Source organism: Pelobates fuscus, chromosome 5 (genome assembly GCF_036172605.1).
Source record: "Pelobates fuscus isolate aPelFus1 chromosome 5, aPelFus1.pri, whole genome shotgun sequence".
NCBI classification, from domain to species: domain Eukaryota; kingdom Metazoa; phylum Chordata; class Amphibia; order Anura; family Pelobatidae; genus Pelobates; species Pelobates fuscus.
In genome coordinates this window covers 220,638,639-220,655,924 of record NC_086321.1, presented here as the reverse complement: position 1 = coordinate 220,655,924, position 17,286 = coordinate 220,638,639, and the positions used below count along the sequence as shown (strand labels likewise).

General features: G+C 41.8%; 1 protein-coding gene across 1 annotated transcript in view; it reads left to right on the top strand.

Annotated features, from left to right (window-relative positions):
* Positions 1–17,286, top strand: part of GDA (guanine deaminase) — a 123,175-nt gene that overhangs the window by 47,722 nt on the left and 58,167 nt on the right. Inside the window, exons 2-6 of the mRNA XM_063455043.1 lie at positions 5,565–5,653; positions 8,078–8,249; positions 10,350–10,437; positions 13,686–13,791; positions 16,132–16,159. Of these exons, the coding sequence (XP_063311113.1) occupies positions 5,565–5,653; positions 8,078–8,249; positions 10,350–10,437; positions 13,686–13,791; positions 16,132–16,159 (483 nt within the window). The remainder of the gene's footprint in view (positions 1–5,564; positions 5,654–8,077; positions 8,250–10,349; positions 10,438–13,685; positions 13,792–16,131; positions 16,160–17,286) is intronic.

The following is a 17,286-nucleotide window of genomic DNA, read 5'->3' as shown; positions in this document are numbered from 1 at the left end:
CCCATACGTGGAACACACCACTGTGAGATGCAAGCAGGGTAGGTACATCTTCACGAAAGGCACAATTTTAGACCAAACGTATACGTTCGCTAATGTATACGCCCCGAACACTAAACAATATCACCTCCTCCGCAACACATTGAATACGTTGATGAAATTCGCGGAAGGCACCCTGATCATAGGTGGGGATCTCAACTTAGCACTACATCAAGACCAAGACTCCTCATCCTCGCAGGGAAACACACCACACAACAGACATGCCAACACACTCCACCTCCTACATCACCACCAGCTGGCGGATTGCTGGCGAGCATTGCACCCGTCCACCCGGGACTATACGTTTTACTCCACGACCCACTCGACCTACACAAGACTGGACTATTTCCTGGTACCTCACCGCAACCTAATCCTGCTCAACACCGCGGAAATCCTACCGATGACTTGGTCGGACCACAGCCCAATCCGCATACAGCTAAAATCACCACTCCACAAACCCAGACAAATGTCGTGGCGATTGAATGAATCAATACTGTCAGACATCGCGATCGTATTCCAGATCCGACAACACGTCCAGGAGTACTTCGAAGACAACGAAACTGATGACGTTACCCCACTGACATGCTGGGAAGCGCACAAAACAGTAATTCGAGGCAGACTCATCGCGATATGTGCGACCCGCAAGAAGAGGGCGATACAGGCGATACAAGAAGTCAGCACAGAAATTGGGACACTGGAGGCCAGACACAAACGCACCCTGGACACGACAATTTACGGGGAACTGTTATCCAAACGAAACCAACTCACCGCACACCTGAACCGCGCAATCCAACGCTCATACCAACACTACAAACATATGATACACGAACACGGTGACAAATGCGGGAGACTGTTAGCAAACCTCCTGAAGCAACGCAGGAACCACCTATACATCCTGAAGATCAAAGACGCACAACAACGACTCCACCACCTACCGGAACAGATTTCGGCTGCATTCCTATGCGTACTATCAAGATTTATACTGTCTCCGCCCCACCGCCCCGGAGCTACCGAGGCCCCAGAAACTAGAGGCCATCCGCAGATACCTGGACACGGCGGATATACCGGGAGTAAATGAGGTGGACCAGGCCCCCATAACCCAAGAGGAATTAGCGCACGCCATAAAAAAAGCAAAAACAGGCAGAGCACCGGGACCAGACGGCCTACCCCTCCAATATTACAAAACCTTTGCAGGGGACCTAACGCTAAAGCTCTTGACAGCACTGAACTCGATCCAAGATGGGGCCACGCCAACGACCCAATTCACCTCGGCGAACATCACCCTTCTCCCAAAGGAGGACAAGGACCGGACACTATGCCCGAGCTACCGCCTGATTTCTGTGCTGAATACGGATCTCAAACTTCTGGCGAGTATACTGGCAACGCGCCTGGCACCGCTACTACCAGCCGTAATTCACCCGGATCAAACGGGCTTCATACCAGGCAGGGAGGTGAGGGACAACACCATCAGAGCCCTAAACCTCATAGCGCACGCGAAAATGCAGAGGACCCCAACCCTACTCCTGTCTACTGACGCTGAGAAAGCTTTCGACAGGGTGGACTGGGACCTGATGTTTGAAACACTCCGCTTCCTCGGCATTGGGCCGAATTATATGACCTGGGTGCAGACACTCTACACCGACCCAACAGCGCGTATTCGAATCAATGGCGCACTGACGGACCCGTTTCAGATCCACAACGGAACCAGGCAGGGTTGCCCGCTCTCGCCCATACTCTTTGCACTGACTCTGGAGCCCTTCCTAAGCAGGATTAGACACAACGCAGACATCCGGGGACACCACAAAACTCTGGCCTACGCGGATGACATGCTATTCGTGGTCACAGACCCGGAACTATCCCTACGAGCAATACAGGCAGAATTCGACCTATATGGCAGCATCTCGAACCTCAGAATCAATTACACGAAATCGGAGATATTAAATTTGACTGCCAGCCAAACGCTTAAGCGCATGATCCAGGGACAACACTCATATCGCTGGTGTGACCAACGCATGAAATACCTGGGGATATGGCTTACACCCAACCCAACGGATCTGTACATCCATAATTATCTCCCGTCCCGATACTGAGAAAGGCGACGGAGGAACTGCAGAGATGGGGTTCATACTACATATCCTGGCTGGGCAGAGTGAACGCGGTGAAAATGACGCTACTACCGAAACTACTCTTCATATTCAAAACAGTGCCGATAAAGGTTCCACAAACGTTTTTCTCGGCACTCAAGATGGAGATCCGCTCCTTTATCTGGAAGGGTAAATCCCCGCGCATAGCACACACCCAACTGATCTTACCCAAGCTTAAAGGGGGCCTAGCTCTCCCAGACTTTCGAAAAGTACTACCACGCGGCGCACATCACCAGGGTCATCAGCTGGTCGGTAGCCAGCGGCACCAAACAGTGGACGCAACTAGAAGCGGATATCACCAGATGTGACCTCAGAACCCTACCATGGATCACCAAGACGGCATATAGGAACAAACACATCACCAACCCATTCGTGGCAGCAACCATGCAAGTATGGCACGGGCAGGGCACAAAACAATATCTGACTACAGACCCGGGCCCACTCCTACCCCTGAAAAGTAACCTGCATTTCCCGGCCGGAGACTACGGCCCAGCACCAGGCCCAGCAGGGCACAACGCGATACCGCGCATAAAGGATGTTCTCCACCGACCATTCGACATCCGGCCACTGGGAGAACTATATCCGGACAGGCCGCACACGTTCACCCACACCCTAGCGAAAACGCAAATTGCTCAATATGCCAGATCCATTCCGCAAAAGCCTTCCCTTTTGAGAGACTTAACACAATTTGAACTTCTCTGCACGCAGGACAAGGAACCACCACGGGCCATCTCACAAATCTACACTTTCTTAACCACGAGCAGATACTTGCTCGCACCACCGTGCATCAGAAAATGGGAGGAGGACCTCGAGGAAATTATGACGGATGCGGACTGGGACAGGAGCATCACCCTGATACAGAAGACGCCGAGCTCGGCACGATGCCAAGAAAACTCATACAAGATCTTTACCAGATGGTACCTGACACCGACGGCACTCCACGCCAGGAACCCAGAACTCCAAGACATATGCTGGCGATGCGGGGAAGAAGCAAGTACGTTTATTCACATCTGGTGGTCGTGCACCCGCATCAGACCGTTCTGGGAAAGAATTCGGACAATAATACACAAGCCACGGAAGAACTCCTGCCCCAGTCCCCAGCCGCCTTCCTCCTGCACCACACCACCATGGCGGCGCACACATACAAGAGATCAATTATCCCCCGACTCCTGAATGCAGCTAAGATGACCATCCCCATCTTCTGGAAACAGACCACCACGCCCCCTCTATCGAGGTGGATAGAGGAGGTGGAGGCCACAAGGTCATTCGAGGACATGAAAGCAGAAACACCGAACCTAAGGGACCGCCATACCAAACGCTGGTTCCACTGGACGAGACAAACCACGTAGGACTCCCTCAGGCGCCATTTAACCACACCATAACGGGTGGCAGAAGGAAGAGAACTAGAGAAACACAAGAGGCAGGCGGACGACGGCGCGACGCAGCAGGCCGGGCGGGGGACAGGGGGAGGGCCATAGAATACCAGACACACCATACCCAACCCCACACACAGACGCCACCTCGCCACAGCCGACCGAGGCAGCCACGACACCTACAGTCACGACGACGCTTTCACACCACACTCAGAACATCTTGCCAGACCACATCTGCATATAGGGCTGACTAGACGTATAACCCCCACGTAGATGGGAAACAGATGTCACACCACACAGGACCACACACCTAGCCCACCGCCGCACCGAGCCCATCATAGGGACATACAGGACACAAGTCGACCACGACAAAAGGGACATGACGGGGTAAGGAAGATACAAGGGCATGGGCACCGAAAGTGCCAGACAAACCATTCGGGAGACCACACGACCAGGCAAGCAAGACACATCCATGCAGACACGAAAGACCACTAACCACACACACACAGACTACACCAACAGACCAACCCACACCACCAGACACCAACGGGGGCCGCATATGCGACGCCACGTACGACAGAGGAAACATTATATTTTGGCACTAGACCATAACGGATTAGACAGCAGATATACGCAACACAGAATTATGAGGATAGACATCCCACCCAGAGAGAGCAGGGAGACATAGCCGACACAGTACTGAATGAAAACCGTGCAACGTACACCACACATGAGACGCACACGCAACGGAGAATACAATACAAATGATCCAACCCACACGTACAACACCACAGGGACACCACGAATTACGGCGACTATGAGGGCTGACTCACCCCGAACAGATACGATCCCACACGCAACATAAAGAGGGACTGCACCCGACACTACTATAGGTATGGACATACACAGGGAAACACCCTGAGGGTCGCTACAGACCAGACCCCGCACCACTATGCCCCTTACCAGCAACACTTAACCGTTATGCCTCTCCTCAGGATGTATATCCTAACGCAAAGCTTATTTAGGAGCTGATACGCAACACGCACCTGGAACGTGCGACGACCGTATGACACGAACCGAATACCCGACATAGACTACTCTTATGACGGTTAAGACGCAAAACAAAAGTTGATGCTGAAACCAATATATAGTTCTGTTTACCGATACATGATATATTTGCCCTAAGATATCAGCTTACGCTTTAACGGCCCACCAGCACTCCACAGATATACATTCGTACATGCTATTATGTTAACTGATACACACTATAAAATGGATTTGAAAGGTCTCTGCGCAGGCCATAACCGACAAATCCGCTCAAGCAAATTTTACCGGACCGTTATGCGGACACCGGCCCGCCTTACACACACCACGTTTGCAATGTAATGTTCAATAAAATGTATACTAAACTGTTACGTTAAACGGCCCTCTGCGCAGGCAACCGAATGTTTATACTGTTCTCATCCAATGCTTAAACCCCTGCGTGGGCAATCTCTAGCTTTATTATTTCACAAATCTGTTCGATACATGTATCTATAATGTGAACACAATAAAAATATTCAAAACAAAAAAGCATGCCAGATTGCTATATCCACCACATTTCCCTGGTCATATATAACATAAACATACTAATGAGCATCTACATACTAATGGATATCTACATACTAATCATATATTCTGAGAGAAAGATTAGTTTGCCAAGGCAGTTTTGGGGATTGATTTTCCTCCTGTAGCATGCAAATTCTTTATAATGCAGCATAGACTTTTCATATGTTCTACTGTATATTGTAGTCATCTTAGCTCCTATTTTTTCAGTGTTTTGAAAGAAATATAATAATCACTGACACTAATCAGAAATGGTCAAATTTAGAAATGGAATGTTCCACATATGAAAATGACTCCTATTCAATTAACATTCATCTGAACTATTGTATTTTCCAGAGATTCTTTTTTTCTATATACATTTAATATTTAATATTTGTGTTTTACTAAGATATCTAATTTCTTCTAGATTTTGTTTGTAGAAAGTGATCATGAACAAGAGAACTTGTTACAGAAGTGGGGATTTGAAGAAAGAAAAATTGAAGAACTGAGCCAAAAGTAAAGTCTTTTAAAATGTTTTAATTGTAAGCCATGGTTATTGATCGACTACCATTGTCTTATTAGTAAGGTATTTTAGGAGTGGATGTTATTTTTTTAAATAGAGCTAGAGAGTTTGTGCATGTGTTCTGCTTCATTTCATCACCAACAAGCCCAGCATTTTTAATACCCTCAACCTCATTGTGCATGCAGTTACAATCCTCTTCACACACCTACAAGAGTTGCTACATGCAAAATAGGTGTAGGAAGAGTGGGAAGCAATTTGCTGGGGCCCTCCGATAGACTCCACATCATTATATTGCTCTTGCTTAGCATTTCCACAAAACATATTCTTATGACTGACAAATCTAACTAATTTTCATCAGTAACTCTGATTTTTACATCCCCTAGTAATCCACTAATAATTCAAAGCCAAAATTTCTTTATCTTTGAAATTTGAGAAAGACATCATGAGACTTGAAAAGTTGCCAAATTTGTTGGATGGTTAAAAAAACCCTATTCATTTTATTATAGTAGTCATTCATCATTTGTATTCATTAGCATGGGACATGGGAGGAGAAGATTTGGCACCCACACCTTGCGTTGGGAAATGCTTTCACATATGCATTGAAAGCTGCATTGTGCTGTTAAATGCATCATGGCTGATTAGTAATTTTTAGCAATCATCCTCCCCAAATTCCCAAAATGCACTGCCACTGTATTTTATTTTATTTTTTTAAGAAATGTATAATGAAGATTATTTTAATTTACCTGTTTTATCTATGTGGTCTCTTGGGCACCCATATCTATGGAAGTGCCGATGATTATGATATGCGTGAAATGTGTGTAATGTTGGTACCATGTGCTATAATATTATTAAATAACCATAAAAAATTAAATTATCTCCTTCCAGTACAAATATAGAAAACTACATTTCAACAGTTGCCACATACCTTGTCCAGATAGCAGTATATAATTACTATATACTGTACAAAAACAAAAAGGCAACATAGGCACTTTTAAAGTGTAAAAACTGCAATGGGCAAGCCCTAGATTTGACCCTGTAACTGCCCAAACCACCATAAAACCTCAACAAGGTGGAGATCATTGTACTTGTGGGATATCTCAGCATCCACATATGTGTGTTTTATTGCAGTAAATGCTAACAGTAATATGACATTGACAGTTAATATGCCATGATGAACTTGGAAAATAACAACATTTATTTTTATTTTTTTTTTATTTTATTCATATTAACTTATGTTTCACATATGAATATTTGATATGAAATGAAATCCCTATTTTTCCTGAACAAAATACTATATAATAATTATGGGTTAATTTAATATGAAAGAGATAAAAAAAAAAAAAAATGAACAAACATAAAGCTCAAATTCTAAGTTTTGTTTTGGTTCAGAATAGCATAATTGCCTCCATAATTTAGGGGCTAAAGTGTGTATCATCAGGTGTGATGTATTTTTTTTTTTTGTTTTTTTTTTAATCTTCATTTTTTAAGCAACAATAAAAATACAGTTTTGTCATGCAATAAGGTTTCTGTCCCATAGTGCAGGCTATGAGTCAGTCTTTCTTTTTGTGAAAGGGTCTAGGATATGTCTTGTGCGTTTGAATTTCAAGGACTGAGTTGCCTGTAAATGTCTTATCATTCTTTTATAATATATATAAAATCAAAATTATTTTATTTCTTCTTCCTTTCCTTTCTTTTCACTTCGGCCCTTCTACTTTGAGGAGATCCTACGTTATAATAATTATTAGTAATAGCTGATTTGGCTCTTCATTTCTTGTTTCTTAGTTCGGTTTAATAATGAATCTCCCATACTGTGCTGCACACAACTGTTAGTAGAAAATGAACAAGTGATTAAAACCTTTAAATGTAATAAAAACATAAGCAGCTAAAATGGGTCGTAACGTCAATCCCAATTAAACTACCAATTTACCTTCGGATGAAACATTGCTAACAGCTTACATTTGTAGTTATGTTATATAACAACATTGACCATTATTCATCTAATTCTTTTTCTGTGTAAGAAACACAATGTCTAAATTTTTTTTTTTTTTTAATTCTTTATTTTTTCGTGCAACAGGTTGAACAATCAGACCCGTGTTGCCCCAACAGCAGGCACAGGCATGGTATAGCAGAACATATTCATGTCGAAATACAGTCGCACATTTTAATAATATAGGGTGTTTAACGTATAACTACTGCTGAAGACCATACGTTAAACACCCAATGTCTAAATTTTTAAGAGGCAATATTCTGTATTGCTGGCAACACAGATTGTGCTACAGGGCATGACTATTTTGTATGTAGCAACAGTTAGAGATACAATGGACATCGTCCTACATGTGAGCTGAAGATAAGTGTTCTTTCTTATAAAGTCTAGTGGTGCTTAATTTGAGCCATCATATTTTCTTTTTTGTTTCCAGTGAATTCTTCATGCCTGGAATGATTGATACCCACATACATGCCCCCCAGTATGCATTTGTAGGATCAGGAATGGATAAGCCTCTTCTACAGTGGCTGGAATTTACTACTTTCCCTACTGAAGAAACTTTCTCCAACTTGGACATTGCAGAGAATGTATACGGAGAAGTTGTGGTAAGCGGTCTTAGAAACACTCTATTTACTTGTTACTTTTTAATTCTATTTTGCACTTGTATAAATAGTTTTGTTAAATGATGTCTATATTTCTGCAGACTAGATGATCCTAGGCTCCTAGTCTGCGAATTCCATATCAGTTCTCAACTAGTTTACTTTTTGTAGCCAGTCAGAGTGAAGTAATGATCCTGGGTCTGAATGATTACTTCAGCACTATCAGTTAGTATATGACAAATCATTGGCCACACACTACTACTGCTACATTTTCACAATAGCAACATTTACATCAGTGTCAAACAAAAGTCAACCGTTTCCTTCTTAAGAGATGTTCCCAATGATTGTCTTACTCTAGCTTCAACAAATTTCACCACTGTTGTGTTGCAAAAGGTTAATGTGCAATAGTTGTTAAAGAAGAATTAATGCAAACAAGATTAACACACAGAGCCTAAAAGTGTTGACTGTTAACTACATTTCCAGATTTAAACAAAAAAAAACATTAGAATCATGTAACAATTACTGCAGTTCCCTCCAGAGCCCTAATCTAGACCCCTTGCTGTGCAGGAGACAGTCCCTGGAACTGACTCATAGGAGATGGGAAACAAAGCATATTGTTATAAAAATGACAGACAGACATACAGACAGCCAACCTGACAGCCATATGTGCTCACCATGGTTCTCCCTGGCTTTCTTCTAGTTTGCAATGTCTGCCTTCAAGCAGCTCAGCTCACGTTGCTTTCAGAGGCAGAGAGAGAGAGAGTGGTTATAGCTAAGGAGGAAGACGTGCTGAAAGCTGCAAACATTTTATTCTTTATTTATTTAAACTAAATAGAATTGAGCAATGACAAAATACAGCAAATCTAGGCCAAAATCAAATGAGTATAAGTTGCGTTGGTGGCCATAGTGCCCCAGTAATCATTGTAACATTGTCACAGTAAATATATTGTCAAACAACATATATTTTTTACAAGTAACTACTGTATTTGTAAGATTGAACATCAACTATATTACTTGGACACAATCAGTGTTTAACATAACCGTGCAACTATTATTGTTCTGCGAATTATCATGTACATATAATGGAAATACGTGATAATTTGAAGAACTAGTAATGGTGTAAAGATCGCTTTCAAATATTGACATTGCAATGTGAAAGATGTATAGTCATTTTGTGTTTGCTTTCAGTTTAGAACATTTGCGAGTTTCGAAAATAAAAAATGAAAACAAGCTGAAACAATAAAGAAACGTCAAAACATAAACATTAACCACTTCAGAAGTGTTAACCTCTCAAATATCAATCTTTCTTGTAGTGATCTGCTCCTGATCACCAGGGATCCTGCTCAGGGCCCACTCCACCAAACCACAAGGGATAACATCACTCTTCTGCTAAAAGGCAAGCAGGGGCACAAATTAAATACTTGCCTACATAAACTCAACCTCCTTTTCCAACAATCTCAGACACCACACACAACACTCAGCCACACTCTAATTCCTCCACCCACAAAATTCAGTCACTACCCACACAACTCAACCAGCACTGGGCATACACAGCACTTTCAGCTTCCTCCAAACAACTTCTGGAATAAAAGGGAATCATGACGGAACAGATCCCAGGGTTTCGGGCTGGGGCGCAATCTGGCATCCTGAGCAATTTGACTTCTTACCCTTGGTCAACTGGGGCAATGCTCCCTGCCTCCTCTTCTAATGCCAGAGAGCTGGAGGTTCCTAACTTCTGTTAGCTTGTAGTATGAGAGTGTCAGCAGATCATCCCGAGCCATTGAGCTACAACCTGCTTTAGGAATGTCTGGCTCTTTAGAGTTTCTAGTGGACAAGATGAGTGGTGCCTGGCGGATCCAAAGTAAGAAATTATACTGCTCAAAAAACTGTTTGACTCCTTAAAGTGGTGGGACGTCATGTTACTCCTTGCACTATAGCCACTACAGTGAGATGTATTGATTATGGTGCTTGGAGTATTTCTTTAAATTTAAAGATAAATTTGAATGCTTCATCTAAAGTAATGTTTAAATAGCAATAACGTCAGGATCATTCAGGACCATTAAAAGGGAAATGATCACATAATGACAAGATTAGTTTATATTTCAGCAAAGGACATTGATGAATGGGACAACTACGGCTTGCTACTTTGCTACAATTCACACAGATTCTTCCCTCATTTTGGCTGACATTGCACGTAAGAATTATATTTTTATGTTATGTAAAAAGTCAATGAGTAAAAGTAATTAATTTGAACATTCTAAGATAAACTGCAACAGTCTATGCTTCCACTGAAATGTAACAGAATGGGTTGAACACTGTTATTTAGGAACTTGGGTAAAGAAAAGAGCAATAACTGTTGTTGTGACTAAGGTAGCGTAGTTGTGACAAAATTTATGTCTTCATGAAAGAGAATCACTAAAAAACAAATGTTCCAAAGATTTGAACAGAATGTACATGATTGATGGAGGGAATCCTAATTAGGTCATGTTTGCTAACTGACTGAATATTTTTGAGTAAAATATGGTTTTAAAATGAAATTGATTGGACGTGGCCTGACCTTTGTACCGTGGAACCAAACATTGTGTTTAGCACAGCAAACTTACCCCTTTCCATACTGCCATTGGCATCGGATCTGCCCCAGTTACTGTGACAAACCGTTCCATTAAAAAGAACAGGACTAATATACTGATTGCAGTCTTCTTACCACTGCTCACTAATGCTACTATAAATGGCCTGAGCAGCTATACTTGAGCTGTTGAACATTCCGGTCATTTAGCATTCCTTTCACTATATGAACAAAAGGATGATTGAGGGCTCTTTTTATCCTGCTCTGCTTTGGCAGGTGTAGCTATAATTTCTTTACAAAGCAACATATTTTATTGTTCATTGCACCATTAATAATTTTTTCATTAAAGGGACACTCCACTGCCTAAATACAAAATAAATACAAATTACTCTTTAATAAATATACCCCAAATGAAAACTTGCATGCATTTACAGTTGCAAGAAAAAGTATGTGAACCCTTTGGAATGATATGGATTTCTGCACAAATTGGTCATAAAATGAGATCTGATCATCATCTAAGTCACAACAATAAGGTGGAAAAAGTATGTGAACCCCTAGACTAATGACATCTCCAAGAGCTAATTAGAGTGAGATGTCAGCCAACTGGAGTCCAATCAATGAGATGAGATTGGAGGTGTTGGTTACAGCTGCCCTGCCCTATAAAAAACACACACCAGTTCTGGGTTTGCTTTTCACAAGAAGCATTGCCTGATGTGAATGATGACTCGCACAAAAAAGCTCTCAGAAGACCTACGATTAAGAATTGTTGACTAGCATAAAGGAAGAAAGTTCAGCACTGCTGCAAGAGCACAGCGCAGACTGCTCAATGAGGTGAAGAAGAATCCTAGAGTGTCAGCTAAAGACTTACAAAAGTCACTGGCAAATGCTAACATCCCTGTTAGCGAATCTACAATACGTAAAACACTAAACAAGAATGGATTTCATGGGAGGATACCACAGAGGAAGCCACTGCTGTCCAAACAAAACATTGCTGCACATTTATAGTTTGCACAAGGGCACCTGGATGTTCCACAGCAGTACTGGCAAAATATTCTGTGGACAGATGAAACCAAAGTTGAGTTGTTTAGAAGAAACACACAACACTATGTGTGGCGAAAAAGAGGCACAGCACACCAACATTAAAACCTCATCCCAACTGTGAAGTATGGTGGTGGGGGCATCATGGTTTGGGACTGCTTTGCTGCGTCAGGGCCTGAACGGATTGCTATCATCGAAGGAAAAATGAATTCCCAAGTTTATCAAGACATTTTGCAGGAGAACTTAAGGCCATCTGTCTACCAGATGAAGCTCAACAGAAGATGGGTGTTGCAACAGGACAATGACCCAAAGCATAGAAATAAATCAACAACAGAATGGCTTAAACAGAAGAAAATACGCCTTCTGAAGTGGCCCAGTCAGAGTCCTGACCTCAACCCGATTGAGATGCTGTGGCATGACCTCAAGAAAGCGATTCACACCAGACATCCCCAAAACAGTTCTGTAAAGAGGAATGGTCAAGAATTACTCCTGACCGTTGTGCACGTCTGATCTGCAACTACAGGAAAAGTTTGGTTGAAGTTATTGCTGCCAAAGGAGGTTCAACCAGTTATTAAATCCAAGGGTTAACATACTTTTTCCACCTGCACTGTGAATGTTTACTTCGTGTGTTCAATAAAAACATGGCAACATTTTATTATTTGTGTGTTATTAGTTTAAGCAGACTGTGATTGTCTATTGTTGAGACTTAGATGATGATCAGATCACATTTTACGACCAATTTGTGCAGAAATCCATATCATTCCAAAGGGTTCACATACTTTTTCTTGCAACTGTAATTATGCATGTTTTCATTGGGGGTTTATCTAAAAACATCTTGCAAAACCTGCAGTTCTCTTGTCTGCTGCCTTTGCAAGCCTTCCCCTTCTAACCTCACCCAGCCTTTCTGTGGCTGTCCAATCACAGACATTCCAATACAGCTCCAAGGCAGGTGCTCTGGGCAATTGCTGCCTCTTGTTGAACTCCAATGAGCTAACCAAACCAGGAGGTAACATTACCTGTTGTCTGCTTGAAAGCTAAGGGGGTGTAACCAATATCATTTATAAAAGTGTAAATTTCTATTTGAATCTGCACTTTTTGCAAAAATAAAAAAAACATACACAAACCTTTTCATCAAGTGCTTTAGGGGTCTGGAGTGTCTCTTTGAACACTGTCTCTTTAAGACCTCTTAAAGAAGATGTGTTAGCATGTTCTCTGATAGCTTTCTTTGAGTGGAAACACATCAATGGGTCGAGACCTAAATTTATTTTTCTTACCCGTTCAGCGCTTGCTGACCATGTAAGCCCTGTGAGCGGCTTGCCTTCCTGTAAGGCACAGAAGGAGCGCCATATCACTTTGGGTTCGTCCAGTAGGCCACTACTGCATCCCCATTCACACACACTTTGGGGTCACAGGCATGACATGACATGGACCAATCAAAACACACATATTTAAAGTTCTTTGGTCTCATTTACTGTGCCCTGTCAAGGTTTCTGTTTCTGGTACTCATTTGGTGTTTTCCTTATTCCTGTCTCTTATTTCTGATTTTGACTCTGGCTAGTATTTATGTAACTCTTACCCATCTAATTTAAATGTCTTCTTCGTATCGGTTTTCCTGAATCTGGCTATTTTTCATGTATTCTGTCCTTCCTGACCTTGGCTTGTATTTGACTATGGATTCTCTTTTTTGTACGTTAATCCCGGCCACTTTAAGGTCCAGTAGTAAGTCTGTTCTATTAGTCTGCATTTGTTATCCTAAGTTCTGCATTTTAAGGCATGTTACCATGGCAAAAAGAATATTGACTAAAACCTTTGCTTATTTTATATTTCTCAAATAACAGATCAATATGGTCAAAGAGCATTCATTGGAAAGGTTTGTATGGATAGCAATGAAACCTATCCAAAATATATTGAAAGCTCTGAAGAGTCTATTAATGAAACAGAAAGGTAATATTAATTTGATTTGATCTTATCTGTCATGTAGTTGCTTATTTTATTGGTTTTCTACATACTTAAGAGGAAGAAAGAGACTGCAGACGGTTTTGTATGATTGGTTTTAGTTGTATCTAGTTAGAGGTGTATCTTGTTGTGTTAAAATAGTTGTCTTATTTTTAGTAAGTAGAATTCCGATAGGCTCGTTCTAATCACAGGTTACATTCTTCATACTTCTGGGGGCCTGTATTTACACTTTGTCAATATCTTCATCATAAAATTTGTGTAATAAAATAAAAACATTTGATTTTAAGGGAAAAGACAAAGACTGTGAGTGCTATTTTCATAACAGAAACCCCTGGTACGTAACACATAAATGAGAGACTTTGGACAATGAGTATTGGGTTTCTCCTGATATGTTGGTGTGTTGGGAAATTTGTCAGGATATTAGGCATAAGTGATAAAATCTACTTATATTACTGCCTCTGGAGCAAATGGAAGGAATGGATGGCATACAAAACACTTCTTACAGTTACTATTTGTGCCAGTATTCTCCTATGACATACAGAGTTAGAAATAAGGGGAGACCAAGTGTCCACTTTATTGCTTTATAAGAGAATATGAGATGTCCATCATGTGCCTTTGTAAAACATCTCACTATACATAAGGAAGGCCACAAACGGAAGTATTTGGTTATCCCAACTTGGTTTAATTGGATGCTGGCCGACCCTTAACATGTTTTGTTATTTAACTGTTTAATGGGCAAGTTACATTGATCTCAATGCTTCTCCTTCAAGTTTAAAGGGTTATTGTGTATAATGTGTCCTGGGACAGCCCTTTTGCATTTAAAATTACCAAGCTTATCTTACAAACAAACATTACATTTCATACTAAATATTAAAAGACTGAAAAGTAATTGTTTCAAAAGAGTTGAGAAATAATGGCAAGGGAGCAATGAGATATTGTGACAACCTGCTGAGGTTTGTTGATAAGGAACTCAGTTGCAGTGGAACAGCACTACCTTACAATCACTGACCTCAGGGTCACATGAAAGTGAGAACAGGGCCCCGAAAGGTCAGTGGTGGCATGTGGCCTTTAATAAGAAAAAGGTGACAGGTAACGAAATCCGAGAGGGAGAAAACAGGCAACGTGGTCAGGAGGACCAAAGGTGAAGGCAGGCAGTGAGAAAGCGTGGTTAAAAGGGAAGCAGGAGTCGGGAACCAGGAAATCAATAGCAGCAAGAAGGTGGGTAAGGAAACAGTAAAATCACAAGGAGTCAGGAATCAGGAACAGGGAACTTTAACCACCCAAGCACTGTTTCGACGGTGCTCTGAGATTAAATAGGCTGAGAGAGTCACATGAACAGCAACCTCCCACTGTAGGTGGAGCACTATGGGGCTGTATAAATAGTTCAGGGACTCAGCGACATCTTGGTTTGCATCATTGTCCATGGACCACCTCCTCCACGCTGCCCACTGTATTTCCCTGCTTGATGCTTACCTTCACGAAGTCCACATGGTGGCCACCATCTTGCTGTGATGGTTGACTCTCACACCATGCGGGAAGAAAAGGGAGCAGCAGGACAAATCAGGGAGACCCAAACCATGGTAGCAACCACAGAACCTCCTTTAGGATGCTGCGGGAGCCCAGGAGCCGTAGAGTAGTGCTAAGTATCGTGACAGATATGTACTCCAATGGTACAGAGCTCTATTTTCCTGCTCCCATCCAATGAGCAAAATCCAAGTGGGATAAGAGATCTGCAATAAAAGAGGTCCACCACCTACAACTGGACTTATCCAAACAGAAGAGGAACAAGCAACTTTGTTAAATGTGTAATGTATTTTACAGTTTCATAAAATGTTCCAGGTTTTATTACAAAAGAAGTTAATTACTCAATATTGCTGTTATATGTTTTTCCTATTTGTGTTGTTGCTGAAAGGTAAAAAGCTTGTCACACTGCATTTTTGTAAACTTTTTTTTTTTTTTTACATTTTTTTATGTGCCAGTACAGACAGAAAGAGGTTCCAAGTGGCTCAAGTGGTTGGATCAGTGTTACATTTTTAATTCTCAATATATTATAAAATATCTAATATAGCAGGAATGTGGAACTGCACTTAAACCCATTTGAAATGTATCCAGGTGCACCAGACCAGTCACCAAGTATTTGATGAGGAAAAATAGACCGTGTAGGTCGAAATGTTGCAGTGGGTTCAATAAATTTGCCTTTTTGTATCCTGAGAATGCCTGGACTTCTCCTATTTTTTTCTCATATATTATAGAATATGCTACATAAAGTGAAAATAAATTGTATGCATTTTATATTATACACAATATGCTACATTTCTTATTTTTTAGGTTTATAGAAGCCATGGAAAACAAGAAAGTGAGTATGAATACAAATAAAATAGAAAATAATATTTAAAAGCACTTTTTATATTTTAAAAATGTATTTAAAGGGACACTCCAGGCACCCAGACCACTTCTGCTCATTGGAGTGGTCTGGGTGCCAACTCCCACTACCCTTAACCCTGCAAGTGTAATTATTGCAGTTTTTCATTAACTGCAATAATTACATTGCAGGGTTAACTCCACCTCTAGTGGCTGTCTATTAGACAGCCACTAGAGGTCACTTCCTGGTTTCTAGCACAGGAAACCTGTGCTAGAGCGTCGCTGGATGTCCTCACGCTGTGTGAGGACCTCCAGCGTTGCTCAAAACCCCATAGGAAAGCATTGAAATTATTTTTCAATGCTTTCCTATGGGGAGACGTAATGCGCATGCGCGGCATTTCCGCGCATGCGCATTAGGTCTCCTCGGCCGGTGGGCGAGATTAGTCTCGCGCAACCGGCCGACGTAATCACAAGGAGGAGCGTCGCGGAGACAGCGCTGAGGGACATCGCCGCTGTCCCAGGTAAGTCACTGAAGGGGTTTTCACCCCTTCAGTAACCGGGGATTGGGGGGTGGGAGAGAGAGGGACCCTCCAGTGCCAGAAAAACGAATCGTTTTTCTGGCACTGGAGTTTCCCTTTAAATAGAATTAGATGTTGGCTATTGCATACTTAATGTGTAAATTTCACTTTTCTGGAAATTACATAACTAAATAAAATACTGAAAATCACCTTTAACTTTCACTGACCTTTTTTTAAATGATGCACTTTTCCAGGGCCGGTGCAAGGATTTTTGCTGCCATAGGCAAACAAAAATTTGCCGCCGCCCCATATGCTCTGCCCACCATGTGACATCACAATGCCCCACCCATATGATCTGCCAAATGAGCTAACGCTGCACATAGTGTGTATTTTTTCTGAAAAGGCAGTGGGTTTACATTAAAAAGCCTGCAGGGACAGGCTATAGACTCCAGAACCACAACATTAAGCTGTAGTGGTTCTGGTGACCATAGTGTCCCTTTAATGTGAGGTAAATTAGAGATTAGTGCCACTAATAATATACTGGACTGCATACTTACCACCAGATGATGACAAGAGGTTAATGATGGGCTCAGGTAGCAGTCTG